This window comes from Oxyura jamaicensis, chromosome 17 (assembly GCF_011077185.1).
Source record: "Oxyura jamaicensis isolate SHBP4307 breed ruddy duck chromosome 17, BPBGC_Ojam_1.0, whole genome shotgun sequence".
NCBI classification, from domain to species: domain Eukaryota; kingdom Metazoa; phylum Chordata; class Aves; order Anseriformes; family Anatidae; genus Oxyura; species Oxyura jamaicensis.
In genome coordinates this window covers 3,504,565-3,531,732 of record NC_048909.1, presented here as the reverse complement: position 1 = coordinate 3,531,732, position 27,168 = coordinate 3,504,565, and the positions used below count along the sequence as shown (strand labels likewise).

Below are 27,168 nucleotides of genomic sequence, written 5' to 3'. Positions count from 1 at the left end.
CCATGGTGTCAGTCAGCTCAGGCAGGCTCTGGGTGGGACCCCAGGTCCCAAAGGCCGGAGATATTAAGCGTAAAAGGTGATGCTGATCCATACAGAAAGGTAAGTCATAAGCTAATCCTACCTGCCCATCTTTCCCCCCATGCTCTAGAGGTATTTGGATGCCGTTCCCTACAAGATCTGTCCCAGTTCAGACCAGCAATGTACACACATCTCCTATATGGTCTGCGAGGCCATAGAAGTGGTTAAACATTTATTTATTATTCATTTATTGATAGAGCAATGCACGGGAGGTTGCTGAATACAGCGGCTTTCCAGGAGATCTTGAGTGGCCTTTAGCTTATTCCTTGGGTTTGGGGATTCCCCCCCCCAAATAAAATAAGTTTGCTTATATACATATTTCTCTCAGCTTGGTGTTTTTTCAGCTCTTTAATGGGGAATTTGGGGGATGCTGAGTGCATTTTCAGGCTGGCCCAGTCTTCGCCTGCGGGGCCTGACCCAGACCCCTTGCAATGATGGGATTTATTATTTCCCTAGACTTCAGTGAGCCTTAATTTCAGGTGATGGAGCAGGAGTGTGGTAGGGCATGGTGTGAGATTCCTTAGCTGCAACTGCTGTTGCTTAGTTCTTGCTTAAAAGCAGATTTGTCCAGATCCAGGAAAAACCCCACATTTTGGTAACTTTTTCAGTTGTGTGTGCCGAGACGTTCAAAAACCCTCAGCCCTCCAGGGTCAGAGCCCTCACTGCTTGTCTTGAGTTGTTAGTGCTCGGGTGGCCAAGTCCCTGCTGCAGAACCTGTGTTTGCAAAAATAACCAGTGAATTTGGGCACCTGTTTTGGGAGCATCACCTTCAAGGCTGCCACTGACTTCAGCTGAATTTGTACCAGAGTAGGTCGGTGTAAAATGGAGACACTTGTGAAAATAGCTGCTGCTTCCTGAGCTGTCCTACCTGTAAAAGAGGTGCTAGAGCTGGGCTACATCCTTTGCTAAGCTTCCTGAAGGCTGCCTCAATAGTGGTTGCCAGAGAGCTCAGGGAGAAGAACCGCGTTGACTGGAGCATCTCTGGTTCCTTTGGGCCTATTGGCGTGACTTCAGCACGGTCTCCCCGTCACTGGATCCAAACTGTTCCGCTCCCGTAGCCCAAATGCTGCCCTTGCAGCCCAAACTGGGAAGCCCGATGTGACAGCAGAAGGTGAGCACTGGCTTCATGAGTGCAACAGCTCGGCGTGGGGCAGCTGCCAGCCGCACGCGCTCAGCACAGAGCCCTTTGTCCAGGCTCCATCCTGCTGCAGCCAAGTTGGCTGGAGGTGGCTGCTTGTCATCTGCTTCCTTTGGGCAGTCTCGTCCAGAAATCCGCGTGCTGGTTTTTCCACTCTGTTGAGACATATCTGTACATTTGAGGGAACAAGACCAAAATCCCCACATGGAGAGGAGTTCAGCACAGACCAGGGCAGGCTCCAGCAGGGAGCACCACCCATGGAAGCCCCACCTCACTATGTAGATACCACCTTTGCAGCCAAGCAGCTACTTCTTGGCTTCCTCTCCCATTTTATTATGCTCTTCCCCTCACTGCAATATCTGAGCTTTGCACCTCCTGGCTACCTAGTGCTTCAATTTGATGCCACCTTGTACTGCCAGGGACAGATGTATTTGCCCTGAGTACCTCTGGAGTGATGTCCCCCAGCACATGCCCTCATCACTCCTGGTCACCACACACGCACACGCTTCCCTCTGCTTGTCAGGAATGAAATAAATTTGATTATACAGCAATATGGTTTCTGTTATGAAAAGGGGAAAGAAAATACCCTGGCTTTCACTGAAAGCCTTCAGAGCCAAAGCTTATGTCATAATTTAAACGTTTCTAAAAAAAGAAGTAAGGGCGAGGGTCGCTCTTTGTTCAGGTGGATGATGGCTGGAGGGGGCGGCAGGGTAGGGGTCCTCCTTTCAGCGGATGAGCTGATGTAGCTGGGTTTCAGACCTGCTGCCCAGGCAGAAATATAGAGAAGGGTGCCGAAATTCGGAAAGCTCGGTGCTGGGTCGCTGGTAGATGTTTGCCCAGATGCCTGAGACCACAGGCTTGGTGCTTACCCCTTGGGCTGCAGCCCCTCTGGGGTGTTTGAGCCTCGAAAAGGGCTTTGTTGCTTTTTTTCCATCTTTTCTGTCCTGTGTTTCTGCTGGGGAAGCCCCAGGGCGGTGCACAGAATAGGGACCTGAGCTATGCCTGCAGCACACCAACCCCTGGCATAGTTTTCTCCTTCCTGCTGAGCATCTCCCACCGCCCTGCAGCTATGGAAATAGCCTCTGCTCTTAATCTCGTTGCGCAACCCCAAACAGAAGAGCCTGCCGCCGGGCTGGGATGCTTTCGTATTTTCTTTCTGTCTGGTGTGCGTCATTGCAACATCACAGCCTCCCAGCCTTTCTGTGGCAGGGTGTGGGAGGAGCGCGCATCCCGCACACAGGAGGCTCGGTGCTCGCCAGGGCCGCAAGCAGAACCCACCTCGGGCTGCCTGGGAAACCTCTCAGAGCAGGCACCCCAAACCAAAACGCTTCCTCAGTGCCCTCCAGCACGTCACCAGAGATGTCAAGGAAGGGATTTGGGGCTGCTTTGGCTGCCGCAGGTTGAGCACTTGGCCCCGCGCTGCGCCGCCCTCCCTGCAGGAACATCCGTCGTGTGCAGCCAAGGGTTGAGGCGTGTCCCCGGCGTGGGCAGCCTGTTCTCGGTTGCAAAACACCATCCTAATAGCAGCACCTTCCTGCCTAATGATCTTAGCTGTCCCAGAGATCTGGGATACTGCCCAAGAGTCGCATCAGCGCAGCTCTCCCCATTTGATGCCCATAAAGCAGATCAAGGCACAAACGAGGACTCTGTTCCCCAGCCTCTGTCCTGCCTGCCCCACCGGCCTCGTGCCCATCAAGGCAGTATGTAGGGGACAACTGGGGACCCGAAGCTGCCCAGAGTGACCCTGCCACAGCAGGAGCAGGGGAGGTGTGTCAGGAGGTTGACGAACACTTGGGTGGCAGCGAGGGTTAGCTGTCTGTGTCCTTCCTGAGCCCTGCAGCCTGGAAGGGAACCGCGGGCCCTTCAGAGGGCGGCGAGCACACAGCCAGGGTAATCCCGTAAATGCAGCCGTTGTGGCCCTGCTGCAGGCTGGGTGTTTGCCTGAGGTACAGGCTGCCTCTGAGGAGCACCAGTGCTACCAGGGTGACCCTCGCTGTGCTCTCTCCCTCTGCTTCCCCCTGGGTCTGAGGGTTTTGTGAGGCTTTGTGTAAATTCTGCGGTGCTGTGTCCCCACGGGTCCTGGCATCCATGAGCACTGGGCCAATGTCAAGGAGCTGTATGACGAGGACTGATGTGCGCACCTGGCCATACCATTTATTGGCTTGGGACTGGGACACCTCTTTGCTGGGCTCTTTCCCATACCAGTAGCAGAAACGTGTACCTTAGAGCTACCCAACAGCCACATAAAAACGTGCTCCTGTGGCCTGAGGTGAAACTGTAGCCGGATCCTGCTCTGACTTCTGAGCATGCAGGTATATGTTGAGGTGCTCAATGAAAATGTGTGTGTGCATGGAGCTCTGCTGGGTGACCCAAGCCCCTCAGGCAGGGCTTTCCCCGTCAGTGCAACCCGCGGCACCGCAGTGACTGTGGCAGCCCCAACGCTGCTGAGGCCCAGCCCCGTGCTGCACCCCGTGATGGCAGGGCACCCCAGTACCACCCTGGGCAGCACCTTGCCATCCCCGTGGCTCCTCCACCACAAACCCAAACCCACCAGCAGCCTCCACATCAAGGTGTCCCCTCGTATCCTCCCCTTGGCTCCCCAGCCCTTGCAGGCCCCCTCCAGCCCTTTCGGCCTTGTACCTGCTGCACCGGGATTGTTTTCCAAGGGGAAACACGAGGTGAAGCGTTAACTCCACAAGGGCCTGTCTGTGCAGTGCACTGGGATTAAATATTTATGTTGGCAAAAAGCACGTAATAGGCAGCTCAAGATCAGAGATAATGAAATTGAGGTGTGTGGGGAAGGGGGGCAAGGCGGCGGAGCGTGCGGGAGCAGAAGGGAGAGGGACCCAAGTGGGTTGTAGTATGCGTGCACGGGGATTGCTTTTGTTTTCATTAATACCCCACCTGTTTGGGGGAGAGGAATCAGAGCCCAGACGTGTCTCTGGGAGCTCTGCAGCACGTGCCGGGAGGAAAAGGGCTGTCCCCGCTCCCAGCCACTGCCAGGAGTGGTGGCTGGGTGACTTCGGCGGGGACTGTCCTGGGGCAGACACCTGGGGTTAGCAAGGGATGCGCCCCGCGTGTGTCATCCGCAAGCGATGCGCGGCCCTGAATCATTAATAGCGCTGATATAGGATCCCTCCTCTTCCAGACCGCTGCAGTCAAGGTTATTTACCGGTGACTGTATCCGATCAGGCGGCAATGTGGTTTGGATTATCCGGAGGGTTCCCGATCGGGTCAGGAGGCTGCTCATCGCGGGTGCGCCAAGCGAGCCTCGGCGGCGGGCGCTAACGAAGAGCCACGCGTGGGGAGGGACGGAGCGAGGGCAGCGGGCAGGGAGGATGCTGCAGGGACTACCCGCTCTGCTGCCGGCCGCAAGAGCGCATGCAACAGCAAAGGGCGCTGCTCCTTCTCAATTCATTATCTTTATGAGACAACAGCATCTCTCTCGCCCCCTCCCAGCGAACCTCGCGGAAGGCGGTGCGTGGGGGGGTTGAGCCCCGCGCCGTGCGGTGGGACTGCGGCCAGTGGCGCAGCCCCCAGGGAGGTATGAAACAAGGCATGAATGGAGTGTTAGGAGAGAATGGAAACTCTCAACCGGCTCCCAGGCCGGCTCTCTTGCGGGGGGTCCCTTGCTCACGATGACAGCGCTGCCTCTCATAAACACGCATTTCCTCATCCCCGTTTGTTTCTCTCTCTTGTGCAATCGCGTGTACCAGACGGGAATGGGAGTGAGTCCCAACGGTACGCAAATGTGTCACAGAAAACCTTCCCACCCTGCCACCAACGAAGTCCTGAGAAATAACAGCAGGATCTGAAAGAAAAAGGAGAAGAAAAAAGAGAAAGAAAGGAGAGATGGGGTAGCTGGATGGGTTTGCTACTGGCCATGAGTTATTATTATGAGTGTAAATTCGAGAGCACGGCTGCACTGGTAGTTTGCAGCATCAACCAGTGCTCAGAAGCCCCCGTTGCACTCAGTGCTGGGCATCCCCCTGGGAAAAGAAAGTTTCTTCCCTGAATTACTTTCCTGGGTAGAAAAAAATGGGATAAAAATAGGGGCAAAGTGACTTGGCTGAGATGACACAGTGCTCGAACCAAGAGAGAAACTCCATCCCCTGCGCTTGGCTGTGCTTGGGGGTGTGAGAGCATCGCGGCTTCTGTGCTTCCCTCCTATTGCCCTTGCAGTTCATGGGCATCCACTGGGCTGCCCTTCTCAAACAGTGCCCTCAGGACAGATCACAAATGGGGTGAGGTGTGGCGCTAGGCTCTAGGGACATGGGCACGTCCCACCATCGGCACAGCAAGTCCCCTGAACTGGTGGTTGATGGAAGAAGTGCTGGAGCCCTCACCTGGGCTAGTGGAGCAGTGATGGTGGACCCGTGAGTTAGCTCAGAAGAGCTGCTGGGAGCCGCAGTTCTTGCTCCTGGAGTGAAAAACAAGGGAGGAGACCCCCAGGAGAGATGCCTCTGGAGCAGCACCTCCGGACACTCGCCAGCCCATCCCGTGCCGTGCTGCAGGAGAGAGGCGGCTCCGTGGTGCACGGGAGCGGGTGTCCAGCCCCTTGGAGGCCAGCTGGGGGTAGCAGGGCTCGCTCTTAGGACTGCTCGGCCGTATAGCCATCATTTCAATAAAGAAATGATTAAAAGGGGGGGGGGGGGGGGGGGGGGAGAAAAACCCAAAACATCTGTTTTACTTCAAATCGGGGAAGATTCCTTTGCTTGCAAGGAATGTGTAAATCACGCCGGGCTGGGAGATGTACATAACCCTGCCTGAAAGCTCCCCTGCACTTCAAACGAATTCTAACGTGCTTACTGGGATTTTGTTTTTATTATTTGTTTCTCTCCCACCCACCCCCCCGCCACCCTGTCCCTGCTGGAGCTGTGAGAACCTCCCGCCCGCTGCCAGCCGCTCACCACGTCCCCCTGCCAGCCACGGGCATGGGGCAGAGGCCAGCGGGCAGCAGTGGCCGGGGAATGGGCTGCCATCCTTCTGCCAGGGCTTGTTGTCACACACAGCCCTTGCCGGGTGGGTTTGGAGCATGGAGGGGCCCCGGCAAGGACCCTCTCTCGCAGACCAGCACAGGGTATGGCCGCCTCTCGCTTGGAGGCCGGCACATTTGGCTCCCTCCTTGGATTTTGCGAGCGAGGCAAGCGGAGGCGTCCCCCGCCTCCCAGCCGTCCCATTGTGTGCCTTGATTGTTGGCAGGCTCCGGGTTGCTTTGTTTTATGAGGAGGGTGAAGCCGGGGCTGGCAGGCGGTGCCAGAGGACAAACCCATCGGAGCTGGGTGCTGCGGGCAGGGGGCACGCAGCCGCCCCGTGCTGGCCGAAGGTGATGCACCCTGCACCGCAGCGACCACCCTGGGGCCGAGGGAGACTCCGCTCCCTGCGGTCGGTGCGGCCCATTGCCTTTCTTCTCAGGCTCTCGACCAGGAGGCCCTATTGTGGTGGCTTATATAAGAACAGAGAGCCATCAACTCTCTTGACATAGACCACCCACTACTCCTCAGATGACACTGCCTTTTGAAGTCGCTACCAGTCTGGGCTGGATTTCAACCAGCAGTCCAGATGGAAGCCAAGCCCCCAGGAGGATGAGAACAAGCCCCACCAAGGGGAACTCCTGGGGTAGCAAACTGTGGAGTGTCTGGTTCTTGTTTAGAATGACTGTGAGGTTGGGAGGGGCAAACGTTTCCCAATTTGCCAAGGGTCACAACCTTCCTCTCCCCCCATCTCCCTGGGGCCGGCCATGGCCAAGCTTCGCAGAGCATTTGTAGGTTAAGTGGCTGGTATGGTTAGCTGCGAACATTTCCATTGTGGAGCTCGCCACAGGGGTCCAGGGCCTCTCTTCTCTCTCCTTTCTCCCTGGCACAACGGGAGGAAGAGTTTGATTTATTCTCCCTCTCCTTCTGAGCAGCCTTCTCATCTCCTGCAGCCACAGCCCTGCTCGGAGGAAGGAGAGCAGCGGTCCCACAATAGCCCAAGGTGCAGGAAGGCACCCAAAGCGACGTGTCTCTCAGGAGACCCACCTGGCACGCAGGACTCTCATGCTAATGCTTTCAGATGAGGCTGAAACCCACCCAGCCACTGATTTTTACAAAGAAGATTAGCAAAACCTCAGAGTAATGACTTACCCCTAAACACGTAACCTTCATGGAGCCAGGGCAGGAGGCTTCGGGGTGTCTGGGGCTCAGGAAATAGTGGCAGGCTTGTCCCAGACCCCGGGGACAGGGCAGGGGCTGCGGGGAGAGCAGAAGGCATTGCAGCCGGAGGGAGAGAGGATGTGGGTGCTGTTGGGCTCCCCTAGAGGGATCGGGGTGCTGAGGTATGGCAGAGAGCAGGAGCGATGGGCGTCACGGTGCCAGGGCGAAGGCTGCGGCAGGAGCTGGGGGTTGCAGCCACGGGGGACGCAGAGCCCAGGGAAAGCCCTCCCAGGACAGCTCGCTTCCATCACCAGCTCTCGCTGACGCTCCGCAGCCGGAGCAGGGCGAGCTCCTGCAGTTTGCAGCCTGCAGCTCCCATCCGAGCCGAGTGGGGGGAATTGTTCCAGCAGCACGGGGAGCCGGAGGCGACTCGCTTGACCTTTGTGCAAGGGCTTTGTTTGGGATCTCCTGGTGAGTCCCAGCAGAACAGGGACTCTGGCTCTTGACAGACCGATACAAGCTGCTTTTGCTTCGCTGGAGACAAAGACACCAGCCGGAGTAGCTCAGCTCCACCTCCTCCTGGTCCTTCCCTCCACCAAAGGACACTGAGACTCACCTCCTGGGTGATCTGGGCCCTTCTGTGACCTTGCCAGGTGAGGGGGGACAGCTTGCAACGAGCCCTGGGACAGGCAGCAGAGGTTGTGAAGGGCCAGGCCGGCTCTTGCCAGCAATGGCCTCTATGAGCACATCTGCTAAACCTCATCCTCACAGCCAGCAGGACGAAGGGGCACAACTGCCAAGAAACACGGACCCCGAACACCCCCACTCCCTCTTCTCCATATCTGATCATCCCACAGTGATGCAGCTTTTCTGCTGTTGTCCCATCCCCAAAGTTTGGGAGCTATCTCTGGGACATCCTGAGGGTTTGCTGGGCACCTTTGAGCTAATGAAACACCAAGACCCCTTAGTCCTTGGAGTGAGCATAGGAGCAGAAGCCTCAGGGTTGCGACATGCTGTGTGAATGTTATCTCATTTCCGGGCTGCCTTTTGGATGCGCTGTTCTGCTCCGGTGCCAAGGAGCTGTTCTCTCATCCACATTTCATCCCCACCAGGAGTTTTTTCCAGTGCAGCAGCCCCTCTCTGTACGGGCACTTGCTCTGCTCTGCCTCGGTCAGCGCTGTAAAGCTGCTCCTGCCAGGACGTGTTCTGAGCATGAACCATGCACCAGGGAAACAGAAACCGTGTCGCATGCAAGGGACGAGGGACCGAATACCTGCTGCGTGCAGTGGCTGCAAGGAGCGGAGGTGCCACAGGAGGAAAGCTGCAAGAGAGAGAAAAAGGTGGGGGGGTGGTTCAGCAGGCACCTCAGGTGCTCTCAGCCCCGGGACGGTGACGGCACCATGGGGATGCAGCGACCAGAGGGGCTGCAGTGACAGCGCTGCACCTCCTGCATAAAGCCTCAGCCCTGCTGGGTCTGGCTGGGTTTTTCCCTCGCTTGCAGCGAGACGTTTTCGCCTACGGCAGTCTTGGCACTGCCTCTCGCAAGGTGTGTGGATGGCAAAGGAGCGCCTTGTGGGATGTTGGCCCTCCAACACAGGTCGCATTCAGGAGCAGGGCTCCAGGGAGCAGGAGGTGGCCATGTATCAAGGCTTTCTTTCACAGCCACTGCGGTGCTGGGAATTGCTGTGCTGGGGGCGGGGGGGGGGGAGGGGGGGTTATTGACAGGGCTTCTAGGGAAATCTGGGGAATCTGAGACATTGTGGCTGCAGCGCCTGTCCTACCATGGACGTCTTGCTACGAGGCAGTGGATCCGGGCAGTAGCCTGCACGGGATTTTTAATTAATTTCTTTCTATCCCTTTCATCCTTTTGTTTGGGCTCTGTTCAACAGGGGTCTGAAATGAGGAGAGATGGATGAAACGCTGTGAGGGGTGCGAGCACAGCGAAGGCAGCCCGGCTCTGCCGCTTGGTGCAGGGGCCAGGCGCTCAGCCCTTCCCTCTGCAGCTTCTGGCTGCCCGTTGCCTTCCCGCTGGGGGACAGGGTGTGAGCCTTCAGGCACGGAGCAGCGCAGTGTGCTGAGCCAGTGCCCTGCAGAGACAGTGCTTCGGTGCCCAAAGTGACAGAGCTGCATTTTGCTGTTCCTCAGCACCCGAGCTGGTGGGACTCCAGTAGAGGTCAGTCAGTGGTGCTGCCTGGAGATCCACCTTGCATATAGACGTGCTCACCTCACCATCTCAGAACCCAGGTCTGCCTTTCTCCAGAAGTCTCCTTCAGCAAGCAAAACCCTACCCCAGCGAGCAGCCCATTGTCTTCCCCCTGCCAGCCGTATCTGATGGACACTGCTTTGAGTGCTTCCAAAAAGCCTCCGACACCTGAAGCTCGCTGTGGCAGGTACATTTATTTCCCTCCATCTGACAACTGCGCTCCGGCATTGTTGGAAGGCATCTGTTGAAGGGTAACGATTAGTCTCACAGCATTTGCTGTCCTGGAAAAAAAAAAAAAAAAAAAAAAAAAAAAGGTGTGAATGGTGAGAACAGTTTACTGACAGGCTCGTGTGCGCGGGGCGGCAGAGCTCCAATACCTGGCGTGGCACCTGCGGTGCTGCTCGCCTGTCCTCCCGGCGCGCTGGTGGGACACGGGGCACTTGTCACAGATGGCTGAAAGAAGCCCAGTTATAAAAGGTGCTTTTCTTGGGCGGTGGAGATGGGAGGAGAGCTTTCTAAAAAGTATTTTTTTTCAGGATCCACCGCTTCCTCGCTGCAGCATAGGCACAAGAGGAAAGGCAAAGCCAAAAATGATGGCAGCGCAAAGGAGATGCTGGTCCCTTTGTGGAAGGAGTGTGCTCCATGAGCAGCACCACTGGGAGGTGGGAGCAGCTGGTGTCGCCTCCCTCAAGTCCCCTCCCCATGCAGCAGGCACTGAGGTGCTCAGCAGTTCCTCTGCCACCACGGGAAGCCCCCTCCGTGCCAGCACAGCCCAGCCCCATGTCCCCAGCCCAGCCTTGTGTTCCTGCCAGCCTTCAAAAGCCCTACCAGTATCATCTGCTTGCTGTGATATTTGTCACCATGCCAGACCCATGGAGACAGCAAGGGAACGTCCACTGCCTTGTAAAGCTCAGCCCAAACCCCAAGCTGTGAGGTCTCCGGTACCCCGAGCCCACCCCACTAACTGGCACCACAAAGCACGACCAACCAGCCCAAAAAGGAGGCCCAGCAGATGGACACACAAAGCTTCTCCTTCCAAAAAAGCCCTTGCTTCTCATTGGGTGCTTGCTGTTTGCTGCAGAGACTGGCGGGGTGGCTCTGATTTACCATTCTAAATTATCTCAAATCATAGAGTTACCAGTAAGCTAAAGTGCATTCCTGTGGCTGGGTGGATGAGTTGCTTTTTATTAGATTTGATTATTTTTTAAAACATAATAGTTTCTGAATTGGGAGCACTTGCACTGAACACCCCCCTCCTGTGCTTGCCCAGATGGCTGCTGGCAGGCAAGCCCTGCTCCTGCTCCTGCTCCTGCTCCTGAACCTGAACCTGATGCTGCTCTGTGCCCATCCATTAGACTTGCTGTGACGCTCCGCTCCTTCCTGCCACATCTGAGCACCCCAACATGGGGACAGGGTTGGGTGGGCACCCAGCAGCCCCACGGCTGGGCCAGGGCCGTCCACAACCCCACAGCACACAGCTCAGCTCCACCCCTGGGCTCTCCCACCTGGCAGCGGTGATGGTTCGGGGATGCTGGTGGGAACTGAGCGATGCTCCGTCCCCTGCGCACTCGGGCACAGCCCACACTTTGCTGGCAGTGTCCCATGTCCCATCGTGGGGTCACCGAGTGGCTGGGAGCAGGCGGGGCTTGCCAGAAGCTGCTCTGCCAGGGGCTTTTAAACGGAGGCCATCAAATTGTTTTTCAGCTGGAGCAGGAAATGAGAAAAGCAGGGGCGGGATGTGTGGATGTGCTTGTGGACCAGCCTCAGCCACGCGGGGCCGGTTGCGTGTGAGCCCGGGGAGCCCAGGCTGTGCTGGTGGCACAGATGAGCTGTGACCGACCATGGGGTGTGTGTGACCCCAGACAGGCCAGGGGCTGCGTTTTCGTTCTCAGCATCAGGGGTGGTGGTACCGTAGCCATGCTGCAAAGGTCTGCCTTGGAGCAAGCAGCAAAGCAGAGCCCTGGGGCTGCAGGAGCGAGGCACCAAGCCCAGGCTTATCAGCCAAGCTCACACCAAGCCCTCCTGGCAAGAGCACGGCGTGGTTGCACCACTTCGGAAAGCATGAGACCGAGCTTCTGCGTGACGCTGGGCTCTGGAGCTGCTGGGGCAGCGTCTCTGCCCTGCGCCCCATGTACGTGCTGCAGGGGATGCCTTAGCACGGCCGGGTTTGCTGCACTTGTGTGCAGCCAGCTGCTCGTAGGCACTCGGTAACCTCACACGGGTGTTTGGCAGATGCTTCTTGGACTCCTTACTGGGCCCTTTTTTCTGCAGCCCAAGCTGGCTGGTTGTGGTACGGCATCTCATTGACCAGCTCTGTGAGCCCAAAAGCTTCAGGAAGAGCAGTGCACGAGCCAGAGCAGAAATGCCTGGGATATCTCTGTAGCATGTAAAGAAATCCGCCGCCAACTAAGGAAGGTCAGACACAGCAATCCTTATCTCCCTTCCCACAAATAAGGATCATGAGTAAAGCACTCAAACAGCATGAGCATCATGAGATGGAGTTAAAAAATCATGAGCCGGCATTGTTGTCTATAAATAAATAACACGTTCTGGGGTTTCGTTCTCAGCCCTGCGGTTTTGTGCCTTTAGAATTTTGTATTTCCATTTTTATTTTTTTTTCTCTGCATTGAGAAAGACTAGAAACATATTGTTCTTTTTTTCTTTTTTTTTTTTTTTTTTTTTTTTTATGCAATTGACAATCTTCCACAATCATTGGATTCCAGGAACTGAAGCTCTAACCCCACCCCCCCCCCACCCCCCCAAGAAGTATCTCGAGCTTAGTGATAAAATCCAGGCTTTAGCCAACTTTGGGTGGGGTATCTACAAGGAAGGTGTTGCTGACATTTCATGAGGCCTCATGTTAATTGCTTTCTATCTCTCTCTAAAAGTTCCTTCTGGTCCCAACGGGTTTCAATGTAGTAGTAAACATTGGCGCGGCCGTATTTTATAGGACTTCGTGCGCTGTTTCGCTGCAGAGGTGGCTGCGTTTCCAGGCATGGAGGGGCTGCGCTCTGCCAAGAGCGGATGTGCTTGCAGTGGTGAAATGCTCCTTGGAACCTCTTTGGGCAAAACCCATCTCACTAGCTCTCTAACGGCACTGTTCACGTGTGATCTTACTGAGGGCACTGCTGGAAAGGCGGATCAGCTGTGAGGCGGCAGCAGGTAGCCCCCCAGCTCCTTTGGCAAAGAACATGAGAAGGCATCACGGGGAACGGTCATGGCTCCACAAAACACCCCCAGGTTACGGAGGAGCTCTGCCAGGTCATGGCTCCCATATGGCATCCCAGGTTGTCTGGTGTGAATGATTGTGGGTCTGGGCTGATTGTGGCGTGAATGATTGTGGGTCTGGGACCTTTCGGTTCCTGGCTCTGACTGCACTTCTGAAATCCTCTGCCATGGGCAAAGCACTCAGAGCCGCTCTCCAGCCTTATTTTGTGGTACGAGTTCCCTAAAGGGCCAGCACTGGCACAACCAGGTGCAGGTCATTGTCAGCTGCTGTAAGGGGATGTAAGTGTGGCAGGAGGATGCCAGCATAGCCCAGCACGTGCAGTGCAGAGCTGGGCTCCAGCCAGCCAGGGGCTCTGTGTGCCTCCCTCCCTCCTTTACACTTGCTCATTTCCCTGTGTTTGCCATGCAGACGTCCTCGTCCCTCCTGGTGGTCCCTGTCCTCCCACAAGTGCCCCTTGGGTCCCAGGCTGGTCCCATCCCTGCCAGCAGCTCCTCGCCCGCCTCTGCCAGAGGTTCCTCTTGGATGCGCTGAGCAGGAGCCGCCTGTTAACGCGGGGTTTACGCTGAGCCACAGGTCTTTGCACTCTCTTCTCTTAATTGTATGTTTCCGGACATAAAGGAAAAAAAAATAACCCCCAGCACCCTGCGCAGTGCCATTAACTGGCTGTAAAAGTGTTTTGCTGCAGAGAGGCTGGGTGGTCAAGTGGTTTGAGAACAAGATTAGGAACCATCCTCTCCTGCATTTGCAAACTGCCTGTGTCACTGAGGCTCTCCTGGGCGAGATGCTTCACCCCATATGTCTCTGTTTACCATTGATAAAACAGAGCTATTAATACTGCTGTGCTTCAGGGTGATCCTTTGGACCATAATTAACGTTAAAACCCTCTGAGATCACTTGTTGGAAGGAGCTGGAGAGGGGCAGAGGGCTGCGCACTGCTGGGGCTGCCAGCTTCCACCACAGCTGAATTTATTGGTGCTGGTTCCAAAACATCTCTCGTTCGGAGTGAATGGAAGAGAAAACCTTTCCTCCAGGGTCTCTGAAGGAGGACTGGTTTCAGGTGAGGCAAAGCACTCTTTATGACCAGATCAAACCCACTTTGTTCCTGCTGTTTTTCCATTTAGGCTCTTCTTTTATCTTTTTTAATCTCATCTGAGAAAATGATGATACGGAGGGCTTGTTTGTTGATCTGTTTTTAACCCAGCCCTGACCGTTCCAGACGCTCTTGCTCTTGGCATTTGAGTGACTTTGTTTCTGTTCTTGTTGGCAGAGGGCAGAAGCACAGCCGAAGGGCTGCCGCGGGTCCCTGACATCACCCAGAGGGCAGGCTGCGCTTTAGCTCCCTGCCAAGCAGAGATGCCCCCTCCTGACCCCGCTGGCAGTGGAATAGGTGATGCGGGCACTAATTGCCGACTATTACAATTGTTTTGATAAAAGTCTGCTGTTTTCGAGGGAAGTGCTCTGGCACCGATTACCTCCGAGCTAATGGAGCCTCACAGCCCGAGCTGCTGCGGGCAGAGCAGAGGTTGCACATTAGCTGCGTGCTCCCATTTACCAAAGGAGATACAACAAACACAGCCGAGCAAATGACCCCAGGATGGGGACGGAGATCACGGAGATCAGCTCGCAGCAGAAACCGTCTCGTTGAGCCCCGTACCGCTCGCCGTGCTCATGCTGGTGGGCAAGAATAGCGATGCCCACCGATGGCACCTGGATGGGCTGCAGGGCTGGGGTCCCCAGTGGGCACTGGGTGCCCCTATTGCAGCTGCTCTCTGCACCTGGAGAGAGGAGATTGACACTGCAAAACTGCAGAAACATCCCCTGCTGCCAGCAGGAGACTCCTTCCTCACCTTGAACCCCTCCTCTGCTGAAGGATGAGGAGGGAAGGCGGCTCCTGCGGGCTGCAAAGCCCTGCAGTCACACTCCTGCCCTGAATTCCCATTCCCCTATTGCTCTGCTGCTGTCCCTTAATTATAGCGGCAGAGAACAGCCTGTGTGTGGTACTTGTGAAGTCGCACAGTGCGGACATCCTTCCTGAGATGCTCCCACTCTGAGCTCCGTTCCTTGTAAATTATGGAAAATGATGTCATGCCAGAGAATTAAATAGCATCTCCTTGGGCGAGCTCAGCGTGTGTCTCCTGCCCGCCCCGGCTTTGTGAAAACGGGAGTTGTCCCTACACACAAGTGGGTTCCTTGGCAGTCTGCTGGCGTCCTTTCAGTCAGCGAGTATTGTTAAGGAGCTGATGCTAATTGCTCCGAGAGAGCGTGTCCTGCGCTGGGAATTGCTACCGCACAAATGTCAGCCCTTATCAGCTGCCTGTGGGGCATGCAGGGTGGCTGCCTGGGGGGAGGAAGGAAAGGGGAAGCATTGCTTCTGTCCCCACTAAGGTGCTGAGCAGTTAGGACCATTCCTTAAGTAAACATGCCTCGGGGTCTCAATCCCATTTAAGCTTTGCTGCTTTTATGGCACTCTGCAGTTTTCCTTTGGGATAAAAGCGGGGCTGTGTTCTTTCTTGGGACCTGGGTACCCCACCATCAGGCATCTCTGCAGGGTTCTTGCCAGCCCCTGCTCTTTGTCAAAGCCAGCTTGAGTTCCTGCCTGGCTCAGAGTGAATAGACACAAACTGATGCCTTTGTGAGAGTGGACAGAAGATCATTGCTCCTGCTGCGAAGAAGCATTCTCATGTTGGAGCCTTGATATTCTGACCAGGGCTCTGAGCTCAGCATCCCAGGACATCCCATGCAGCCACAGCCTGTTTATTCAATGCTCCATCCAGCACAAAAGCCGTATTTTACTGTCAGATGCTCTCCATTAGCTTCCAGTGTGAAATTATCATTCCCACCCTTTTACCAGCCCCACCTTGGTGAGGAAATGAGGGAGAAAACAACCTCGAGGGCCGTTCGCAGGATGTGTACGAGCTGTCGCTTGTCAGCACGGAGCCTACTTAGGGCAGGAATTACTGCCCTGCTGCGAGGAGGTGCGAGCACCGCAGCACTGCCGGGTGCTCCTGGGTGCGTGGCTGAGCACCCTGGAGGGATTTGCATCCTTCCCCGGGCACGTGGCAGCAGCGTGCAGCCCCAGCTCGGACCTGTCCCCACGGCCCTGGCTTCTCCTCTGGGTGCTCTTCAGTTCTGAGCCCGCGACCTTCTCAGATCTTCTTGAGATGCCAGAAGTGACTGGTGGGAGCGTGGACCACATTTTTCCTTTCTCTCCTCAAGGGCAGTTCCCATAACAACCCAGTGGTATTGGGCTGAGGGATGAAGACATGTATTTTTCCTTCCTGCCTTCCAGATTCACCCTCTACGCAGTGGACACGCGAGGGAGACACTCGGAGCTGAGCACGGTCACCCTGAGGACAGCCTGCCCACTGGTGGATGACAGCAAGGCAGAAGGTCAGCGCTCAGGCACCTCATTTTCAAAGACAAAAGACATTCCCTGTTAATTTTGCTTTTCCTGTATCCATTGTGCTCCTGCAACCCCCTGCAGTCCCTTCTCTTGCAGCGCACAAGCTCCATAAATGAGGCTGGGCATTGGGTTGGGAGGGGATGATAAATTGCAAGCGTCTTGTAGCGAAGTCCTGGTTGGATTTGGTGGCTCCATGGTCCTGTGCAGCACAGTGCCACTGTGTCTGTCCCCTCACACAGCCATGGGAGCCACTAACACACATCCCCTGGAAAGGGCAATCGCATCCTGCAAAAGCACGAGGGACAGCCCTGGCTGGGACGGGGGCACGGCCACCTCCGGGTGCTCAGAAGGCTGTCAGTGGTGGCCGGTTTATTTCCAAATTGGAAACGCCGGCCACTTGCACAGTTGCATTTCCCAGTTTTGAAACCAATCCCATTTGTTCTCCCCAGAGGGTTTTGCTGCTTTGAAATTTTAAAAGATTAATCTACATGAAAGGCACGTTACCTGTTTCCTTTCTTGCTTTCTATTTTGTGAAGCACACAAAAGGAAGTTTTGATTAATACTTTGCTTAGTGTTATTGATGAGCATTTCCAGAAAAATGAGCAAACGGGAGACTAAAGAAAAGGAACAAAATGGGTTTCTGTGCATTTTCCATTTCCAAAAAGAGATCCTTTTCTACAGCAGAAGGTGCACCCTCTTGTTTAATAAATCGAGCTGCTCTGGGAGGTACCCAAAGCGATGATGTGGGTATCACTTCTGGCTGAAGCACCATCTCGTTAGCAACAGCGTCGTGTTCTTCCTGCCCTTTACATCCCAGCTGTGCATTTGCTCGTTTGGGTGAACTGGGGAAGAGCTTGTCTGCCCTAACAGGGCTGGCAGCCCTTGTCCTCTCCTTCTCCCATTTCCCCATGGAGTTTTGCTGGAGTGTTTGGGGCTGCCCCATGTGTGTGGGGCACTCGCCGCAGTACCTGTGGCATTGCGAGATGCTCTCCAGGTTGCCTATGGGGCTGCAGACAGCCCCCAGGGGACTTGCAGCCATCCCAGGCACCATCTCCTGCCAAGGGCCCCACTCATCCCTTCATTAACTCCTGTCCCCTTGGTTCCTTCCAGAGATAGCTGACAAGATCTACAACCTCTACAATGGCTACACCAGTGGGAAGGAGCAGCAGACAGCCTACAACACGCTGATGGAGGTCTCCGCTTCCATGCTCTTCCGAGTCCAGCACCACTACAACTCCCACTACGAGAAGTTCGGGGACTTCGTGTGGCGCAGCGAGGACGAGCTGGGGCCCAGGTACCGTCCTTGCCCCATGTCCTCCCCGGCCCCGCTGCTTGCTCTGCCCCTCCTGGCCTTCCCCTGTGGCTGAGGGACATCCCCTGCTGGTGTTCACCCAAGAGGGGTGCTGACCAAGCTGTCCTGCCATCCCTTGGGGCTGCCTGGTCTTTGGATGAATGGTTCTGGGGCACCGAGCAGCTGAGCAGGAAACCAGCCTGAGCTGGGCGCTGCTGCAGGGAGGGAGCTGAGTGTGCTGGGAATGTGGGGGGACCAGGGGGTGTAAGTCAGGCCTAGGACAGCGTGAGGGAGCTGTGTGTAAACCAGGACTCGGATCTTCAGAACAACGGTAGGTGAGACCTTGATACACCTCGGGTTCAGTGGTGCCCAAGTTAATTGCTGGGTGCGTGGCTGGGAAGGGTGATGGAAGGGATGAAGCCAAACGCAGCAGGTGTGGCTGTGTTAAGGGTGCTGCGTACAGGCAGGAGGCAGCCAGAGCTGCTGTCGGGCGGCAGCAACAGCCCACGGAGTTATCTGAGGAACACAGGGCAAGTCCATCCTACATTGTAGTGTTTGTGCACAGCAAATAGCCAGGCAATGAGGAGCAGCAGAATCCCTCTTGGACATTCCTTGGTGGAGCCTGTCTGTGTCAGGGAACATGGTGTGACCTCCAGGTCTGTCCCCAGAGTGGGACGGATTCTGCACCCAGGAGAGACCCGTTCTGTCATCTCCTTTTGTACTGGCTCCCCCCACACCCAGACAACATTCTCCATGGGCAGTAGGAGGCAGGACAGCTCCCCCCTGGAGTGGCTTTGAGCACCTTCCATCTCCTCGAGTGGCTGGGGATGTGTGGGGAAACGTCAGATCTCTAACGGGATTGGGATAGCCTTGACCTGCCTTGAAGCATTTATAGACACTGTTCTTCCAGCACCCTCACCTAGCACTCTGCTCCCTGACAAACCGACACAGAGAAAGGCAGAGGAGGGGGGTCCGGCAGTCCACAAATACCTGGAAAATTTTCCTTCTCTCCCTTCCTGTTTGTCAGACACGAGTGAGGATCTGTCCATAACACCAGGATGACAGCACTCTACAGCAGTTTCCCTCCGTCCTGGACATAAATCTAAGCTGGCCTGGGGCTTGCCCTCTGACAGAGATGACCTTGGTCATAATTTCTTCTGTAGCTCATTAGCGCCTGACATGGAGCCACTCTTCCTTCCCTCTACCTTCCTCCTCCTGTGATGACACTGCAGACTGGTTTGTCCTTTCCAGCTGTTCCTCTCTCTGTACCCCCCTGGGCACCATCAGCCTCTTCTTACGCAGCCGTCACTTGAGATCCCGCACGCTTGCTGCAGGATATCGGCTACCCCGGTACCCGCATGGAGCCGGGAGGTTTGCAGGCCCGTGTGCCCCTGTCCCGTACTTGAGCACTGTGTGCCTTGCAGCCAAGGGGAAGCGTCCACAGACGGTGCCAGGCTCTCGCCAAGAGCGACACGCCGCCGTCCAGCCCAGCTTCTCAGGGAGCTTGGACACAAACAGAGGCACTGACGTAGCAGGAGACGAGTGAGGATTTGCCAAGGGAGGCCATCTCATAACGCGATTTTAATTGACGGGCTGTTCTCCTTCCCAGGGGGACATTCATTTTCGTACCTTGAAATGTTTATCAGATGAGCCTCGGATTCACAGTAAATGTGCGCTCATAAAACTGAGCGACAAGAGGGAAGTTGATTGCCTCCGTGTAATAAATACATCACACTGGAGTCCTCGTGAGCCCAGTTTCCATGAAAGCCACAGGTTACTGCAAACAGCTGCTTGCTAGAAGACACACTGACAGCCAGATGTCCCAACCAGACGGTTTACATTAAGGAGACATTAAAAACTTAGCTCATAGGTGGCCCTAAACCAGGACTTTCTGTGGTCAGCAGCATCTTGGCACCTGGCTTGCTTCATCCTGCTCATCTCCTTGAGCAACAACAACTCCTTTCCTGCTCCCCCCATTCCTCATGCAGACACCGAGTGAATCTCACAGAGTTAATTTGTTCCAACAAACCAGAGGAATCTGTCTAAACCAGTGAAGGTTTAATGCTACTGTGCATTCAGACCTCTGGATCTGTGCAGCGGGAGCGCTTCCTGACGCAGCGACAGGGAGATTTCTCTATTATTTTCTCATATTGTGCTTTGGGACGGTTCTCGTGACCGCTGCAAACAGAGCCTGGCTTTCAGGAGGAGGCAGGAGAAATAATTAGGCTAAAATCCTCCTTCCGTGCCACTACTTGTGGCCACCAGGGACAAGGGGGTCGGGATGTGGCACCGGGGCTCGCAGCCTCGCCTTGCCCTGAGCAAGTCACCCAGGCAGGCAGCCGGGACAGCCGCGGGAGGCGAAGTGCATCTCCAGAGCAGCTGCCTTCTGGTACCGAGGGGAATGCGATGTACCGATGGGAGGCTGTGATAAGAGGCCATCGAGTCCTGGACTCATTATCCTCCTAGATGAGGGTCTGACAGACCCGGGTCAGTTCTCAGTAGAATGGAAAAATCTGAATTTATGACAAAATCGCCCCGTATGGGAACACAGTGGACGGGCAGCCACCCTTTCCCGCAGTGTCCTGGGAAGCTCGTCCTCCCCTCCAGCCCAGGTGTCGCTGCCCCTCTGCTTTGTCACGTCCCTTCTCCTTCAGCACCTTCCTCCGAGCTAGGGCAGGGTTTTGCTGGCTCTGGCAGTGGTCTCTCCCCACACCAGCCATCAAGGTGTAATCGCTGTCCCCTGTGCCACTGGGGGCGGGGGACGGGGACATCCATCCCCTGCAGGAGCACCCCGGGGCTGGGCACGTCCTTCCCGAGCCGGGGTTGGCAACCAGGCACCCGATGCCCAGTCCCACCTGCAGGCACTGCCAGGCCCCTGTTTCATGCAGGAGGAAAGTGAGAAGTGCCCCGCAGCAGACACCCGTCCCCCTCCCCACCCCTCGCCTCGCACCGGAGGGGTAACAGCCGCGTGGAGCTGTCACCGTTCCTAATCCCCCTCTCCATCATTTATGACTTCGGCTGTGACCTCCTAAATCCATCACTTAAGTGGAGAGCAGAATCAGTCCCTGGCTGGCGCCGACTTTAAACAACTGCCCCTGCAGCGGGGCAGGAGGGAGGGCAGCCGGGGGGGGGCACCCCGAATTGGGGCCGCGTTGTGGGGTGACAGAGGGGGCTGCTCCGTCCCTTTGAGGGCCAAGAGCTCCGGGGCTGGCCATGGGAATGACCCCTCCCACCCCACTCCGCTGCTGTCCTCTCCTGATTCCTGCCCTTTAATAAGGCAATAAATTACAGTTTCTGGCAGGGATGAGGTTGGTCAGCGTTTAGGAAGATTTCATTTCCAGTATTTGAAAAGGTGGTCGTTCTGACCCGACAGCCCTCCGCAGGGAGCACTTGGGTAATACCCAGGGCTTGATTTATGGCGTTAAATTGGCAGCCCAAGAGCTGCTCCTGTAATTTATTACCCAGCCTTCACCAGAAAGCTTCTCTCTCTTTCTCACCCCTCCCCTCACCCGCTCTGTCTCTCTTTCTCCTTATTTTTTTTTAAGAGGGAACAGCTGACAGCCAAAAGCTAAATCTAACATTTACACATGACTTCATTACCCCACTAAAATAAATGACTCAGTCTCAAGGCAGTGAAACCCATCAAATCTGAGGTTTGGGCCCGGAAACCAAAAGTGGGGGGCCTGATCCCCACCCCCATCACCCCATGGGCTTCCTCTGGACCACGGTGCTGAGTGTGCTCAGCATCCTTCCAGGAGCAGCCCATCGTATGCTGCAGCCCACCGGTCCCTTCCCAGGGCTGTAGGTGCAGCAGGTGTGTGCGGGCCACCTCCAGAAGGAGCCTCCAGCAATGAGACATCAACAGGTCTGGGTGGTTTGGCCCCGGGGCTTCTTGCTGCTCCTCGTGTTTGCCAGGACAAGAGAGCAGTATGGGCACCAGGAGGAGAACACGGCCAGTCTTAGCGAAATCCGTGGTGTGGTGGAGCAAGCAGGGAAAATGGGAAGGGAAGCGCGAGGGAGATGATCAGGTTATGCAGGAGGGAAGTGAGAGATGGGGTAAGAGAACTGGGGAGGGGAGGAAACAGGCAAAGTTGTGGGAAGGGAGGAGAGAAGAGAAGAGCTTGACCAGCAGATGTGTGTGTGCTGGGCTGCCCACGCCGCACCCCGATTTGGGGCCAAGGCATGGTTACCACCACCGGGATACGGCTGCTCATGGCCACTGGTTGCTGCCTGTGGTGAGCTGGACCAGGAACCAGTTAGGGGAAAACCCCATGGAGTTGTCCTTCAGACGGGCAACTTCCCGATGTCAGCGTGGGGTCATCCCCCCGGCCACCTGCACAGCACAGGCACATGGGCAAAACAAGCAGAGGAAGGGACAGTGACCTAGAAATAAGGGTGACCGTAGAACTATGGCCCTAGAGAGCTGATAGTTACCCTTAGAGCAAGGAGGGCTGGCTCGATGCTCTCCTCCTGAGCACTGCCAGCTCACATAAACATCTATCCTTTGGCTTTGCTGAAAGCACCCAATGTCATCGTGGAATTTCATAAATTCCCAGTGGTGGGGGTCCAGCAGCGAAGGACCCGCTGTGGGCAGTGTGTGAGGTCCTGGCGTGCAGCAGGAGCACCGGGTGATGCAGATGTTCAGGTGGCCGCGGCAGAGTACCATGAGTAGAGGTGTGCTACGTGGGCACAGCCCCGCACACACTTTGTTATGTAGGTGTGTATGTAGCTAATGAGGCTCAAATTGCCTCGCCTGGCTCATCTTTATACACAAAACCAAGTCCCAGCTTCAGAATTAGCACTGCCCAAGAACCGACACCCCCCGCTCTTTGCTCCCCCTGGAGAGACGTCTGTGAGCCCATTGCCGTCAGGGAGGAGCGGGGTCGTTCTCCACGTGCAGCTCTGGAGGAGCAGCGGTTTCCTACAGCCCTTTGTCCAGCTTCCCTGCCCTGCTGGGAGAGATCCGCAGCTGGTGGGTGACACCGATGTGCCCTCTTGCCCTGTCTGCCTTCGCTGTCCCCACGGCCCGCGGGTGGCCACCCCTTCCCCGCATCCCACAGACGATGCTCCCGGTGCCGCCTCCTCGCCGGGAGCTCGCAGCCCGGACTGCAACAGCACACAGCTTTCATAATCAAATAATCCCCGTGTTTATGCCTCGCTGACTGACAGCGCTGCCCCCGACATATCATTATCGGGAATTTACATTCCTTCAGGAACTGCGAAATCCCCTAACCCCAAATCCAGAGCTTTCCTGTGGCACCAGAGGGAGAGGAAATAATCTGTGATCTTGAGACTTTCAGACCACTGAAGTAAGCCCTCTTCCCCTCCCTTTGTTTGATTTAGCACTTTGCAGACTCCCACGAGGGGATTCTTGGTTTCTTACGGGTTTATTTTGTTTTGTCTTAATGTGTTGTGCTTTTTCTCCTCGCTCTTCTAGTGTCAGTCCTTCTGGGCCGTTTGCCTCCTGGAGACTTGGGAAAAGGGAGCAGGGAGGGCCGTGCTCACGGGCTGGCAGCAGCGAGGTGCCGCGGGTCTCCCCGGTGTGCCGGCTTGCACGGGGGCTGGCACGTGTGCCAGGGCCTTCCAGGAGCACGCGGGGGCAGCGGTGACAACCTGGCAGTGGCAGGCGGTGTCCCCAGGGCACAGGAGCTGCTCGGCTGGCTCAGCCCTGAGGTCCCCCCCGCCCCGTGCCCTGTGTAGTGGTAGATCTACTGTGAACTTCTGGGGAAAAGAGAGCTGCCCTCCTCCTAAACCAGGCAAGACGATGCTCAGGCGATGGGGCTCAGCCGCTTGTGTTGCAAGGGGCTCATCCGTCGTGTCATGAGGCAGAGCCAGGGGTGTGGAAGCCAAGGGCTGCTGGCTCCCCTCTGCACTGCACGCACTCAGCCTCTGCTTCTCCCCCGCAGGAAGGCGCACCTGATCCTGAGGAGGCTGGAGAAGGTGAGCGGTCACTGCTCCACCCTGCTGCGCAGCGCCTACATCCAGAGCCGCACCGAGACCATGCCCTACCTGTTCTGCCGCAGCGAGGAGGTGCGGCCGCCCGGCGTGGTGTGGTACAGCATCCTGAAGGACACCAAAGTGACGTGCGAGGAGAAGATGGTCTCCATGCTGCGCAACACCTACGGGGAGTCCAAGGGGCGGTGAAGGAAGGTGTGGGCCTGAGCTGTGGGAGGCAAAGGGGAGCCGAGGAGTTGAGGACTTGTGATGGCTTGAGCGGCTGCTGGGGTTCGGGGATGGGTGGTGGTCAGAGGGGTGGAAGGGGACAGCGAGGCCAAACAGGACTTTCTCACACCAACTGCAGAGAAACACGAAATCAGCAAGTTGGACTTTAATTTCCTTTGCTTTTTTTTTTTTTTTTTTTTTAATTTTCAAGAGGAAAAGAAAAAAAAGAAAAAAAAAAAAAAAGAAGCACCTGATTTGTCTCAGCATAAAAGTCTCTCCTTTTTAATCTTTTCTTACTGAATTTCCTGGACTACATGCTCCAAAACCCTGGGAGGAGGAGGTGTACCCGCTAGAGTTAGAGCGAGAGGCTGCAGAGGGGAGCTGCTGGGTGGGGGGAGAGCCCTGCCTGCCCTGCCTGCCCTGCCTGCCCTTCGTGTCCTGCCTGTCCTGCCGGGCAGGAGCCATGGCACGAGAAACCTCGGTGTCACAGCGGCCAGGGCCACCAGGATCACCCTGGCTGCAGGAGGTTGCGAGCGCCGTGCCCGGAGGTAGGTGCCAGGCAGGTGCGAGGACGCTGCGGGCACGCTGGGTGTTTTTTTACCACCCCGAGGTGGCAGAAGGGCTCCGTGCCTTTGTTCGCAAGGCTCCTGGCAGCTTGTTCTGTGCATTAAAGGTTCATATTAAGTCCACCTTCACTGCCTCCTTGGTGTTTCTTCCCAATGTTGTCTCGCCGCCGCCTGGGCGTTCGGTGGGGTGTCACCTGGGAGGAGGGGACATCCCTGGTGGACGTCCCCAGGCTGTGGCTGGAGACCAGTGCTGACCCCGAGAGCAAACACAGGGAGAGGAGGGGAAAGTGCAGCCTCTTTGCGTAGGGTCCTCACCCTGCCCAACACCCATCCCAGCCACCGGCCCCGCTGGGAGCTGCAGACGTGTGGGAAAGCCCAAGAAGGAAGCCAGGGGCTAAAAAGACATGGAGAATCTGGTTTCTTTTACTGTCAGATGTGGGTTAGGCTGGCCCGGGATCTGTGTGGGTAATGGATTTCTCAGTCTGGTAGCCAAACCAAAAAGTGCGGGAGGGTGAGAGGAAAAAAAACAAAAATCAGAGCAGCCCGGAGCTATTGCTTTTTCTTTTTAAAGCAAAACAACAAACCTGGAGGGGGCTGGAGGGGGAAAGGGGAACATTGAGGGCTGAATGAATCGTTTTAGTCAATGTAAAGCAAATAGTTTTGTTTATTTTTTTTTCAGGTTATTTAACCCTTTAAACTAAAAACAAACAAGCAAGAGGTGACTTTCAAAATGAAAATGTTTTGAAACCAAACAAAGGTGCAGGATTTGATGTTGGAGGAAATTCAGCCAGAGGCTTTTTTCTTCTTGAGCTGAACCTATTTGCCTGATTTGGACACACAAATAATTCTACTGGTGTCTCCCAAATTGCTCTTGGTTTTTTGTTGTTTGTTTGTTTTTCCTCCCTCTTTCTACCTTTGGTTCTGTCTCTTCCCTTGGCTTGAACCATGTTAATGTTGCAGGTTGGGAAGACCTCCAGTACCTGCTCAGAGTCCTGCTCACAGGAAATGTTGCCTTGACATAGCAGCCTTTGGAGCAAGAGCCAAGGCATTGCAGGTTGCCTGAGACTTTTTTTAAAGCTAAATCCCTTTTCCTGATGGAAGGGGAGAGGCCAGTGCCACTGGGGGGGCTCTGGGCTGTGAGCACTGTGTCACTGAGGGTCTCAGCCCCAGCACGAGGACCATGCAGGCACTGTGGGTGTTAACCCCTCTCCCAGCAGCGCTTCCCCAGCCCTGCTCTGCTCCTTTCCCATCCCTTTGCCCTTCGTAGGTAGCTGATATCCACAGACTCTGGGGTCGTGTGTGTGGGGACGGAGGGGATGACCTCAGCTTGCTGCAGCCCAAGGCATATTTTCCTTTGCTGGGCCAGCTCAGCACCATCCTGCCCTGAAATACCTCTGTGTGCTGAGGTGCGTAGCATTGGCCTCATCCAGAGCAAACTGTGTTCACAAACCCACAAACCATGCACCTCCAGCAACGAGCTGTGCTGCTGCGGGAGGTGTTGCGGCAATATTCGTTCAGCTTTGCTGTTGTGTCAAACAAAACACAGCAAAAAAAAAACCACTCACGTGCAAATGAGCATCCCGGCCGGAGCCTGTGCTGTGGCACGGTGGTGTCATAGCGAGCTGCTCATTGCTTGTGCTGCCACAACACAACCTCTGTACTGCTCGGGGGGGGATAAGGGGGGGGGATAAGGACTTTTGGGAGCCAGCCATGCTGAGTGGCCTGATCCTTCCCTCCCAGCCACTGCAGAGCAGGGTGGTGGCTCCATCGCTCCATGGGCCGGGTGCCACCAGACACCCAGCAGGACACAGCACGCACCAGGACTGCTCTGGGCCCCGGCCCTGCCCGTGCCTGTGTTTTACAAAGAGGGTGCTTTATTTTGGTTTGTTAGTTTGCTCGGCAACGCTGCAAGCCCCACGCAGTGTGGGTGCCATGGGGAGGGCTGTGGGTTCCCTGGGGGTGAGTGCCGGTGTTTCCCTACCTGATGGACACATTGGTGGCTTTTTCTGTAAGGCTGGTGACAGGAGCAGTGGTATCCTAAATGTCACAGGGCTGATGTGGCTCAAGGGGTGCCTGACCATCATGAGCTTGGAGCTGTGGGAACTGCGACTGGGGAACAGCAGCCAAAAACGGGGTGGCTGCCTGGATGCCCTTCAGCAGGTTTTCCTCCACCCTGGCACAATCAGCTCCCCACAGGGACATTTCTGCTACTGAGCTGCACACCCCAGCAGAGCTGGGGTGGGGAGGAGAAGGACCAAGCCCACCACCCGTGGCCCTTTTGCTGCAGCAGGTCCCACAGACGGCGATGGGGAGGAGACATTCAAGCCCAGCAGCCCCGCTTGCTGCTGGGAGCCAAACACAAGCAGCACAAGGCAGGGCTGGCTCCGTGCTGCGGCTCTGTGCACTGCAGAGAGCGGGGGCTTCTTTCCTGCTGCTTACCTTGGAAGGCTGGGAAGCGCTTCCCTCTGCCCGCCTGCTGAGGCTGGCTGCTGTGCACGGCTGTGTGGCTGTGCAGACGGCAGGTGGCCGAGCCTGGGCTGCCCGGCAGGCAGGCTGTGCCGTGTGGCAGCTATTAACCTGCCGAGCACGCACCTAGCGCACGGATCAAGGCCAGCAGAAGAGCCGCTGGCCAACGATGCTACCCGGTGCAGCGTACCCAAGCCAAACAAAACCGAGGAATTCGTCGAGGTTAGACATCCTCCGGCTCGCAGCTGAAAGGAAGGTTCTGTATTTTCTCCCTGGAAACTTTGGGGAATGTAACCCTCATGGTTTCAAGATAAACAGTTGTAGTCACAGCCTAGCAATGCTGGCAGATGGGCCCGTGGTCCGCAGCGTGCGTGCCCGCACGAGCGTGTGCACACACACGGCCATTCCCCGGCTGCCTTTGCCTTAGAGAAAAGGCAGCCTTGCTCCAAAGCGCCTCGCTCTGAGCACCCCCTGCCCCCAGAGCTGCTTCCTCTCAGG

At 56.0% G+C, this 27,168-nt stretch overlaps 1 protein-coding gene across 5 annotated transcripts in view; it reads left to right on the top strand.

Moving 5' to 3' along the window:
- Positions 1-24,327, top strand: part of ASTN2 (astrotactin 2) — a 329,185-nt gene extending 304,858 nt beyond the window's left edge. For all 5 annotated transcript variants that reach the window (XM_035342005.1, XM_035342004.1, XM_035342006.1 and 2 more), the window contains 3 exons: positions 16,072-16,172; positions 17,296-17,479; positions 23,383-24,327. In XM_035342005.1, the coding sequence (XP_035197896.1) occupies positions 16,072-16,172; positions 17,296-17,479; positions 23,383-23,620 (523 nt within the window). In that variant the 3' untranslated portion in view covers positions 23,621-24,327. The remainder of the gene's footprint in view (positions 1-16,071; positions 16,173-17,295; positions 17,480-23,382) is intronic.
- Positions 24,328-27,168: the final 2,841 nt, after the last annotated feature.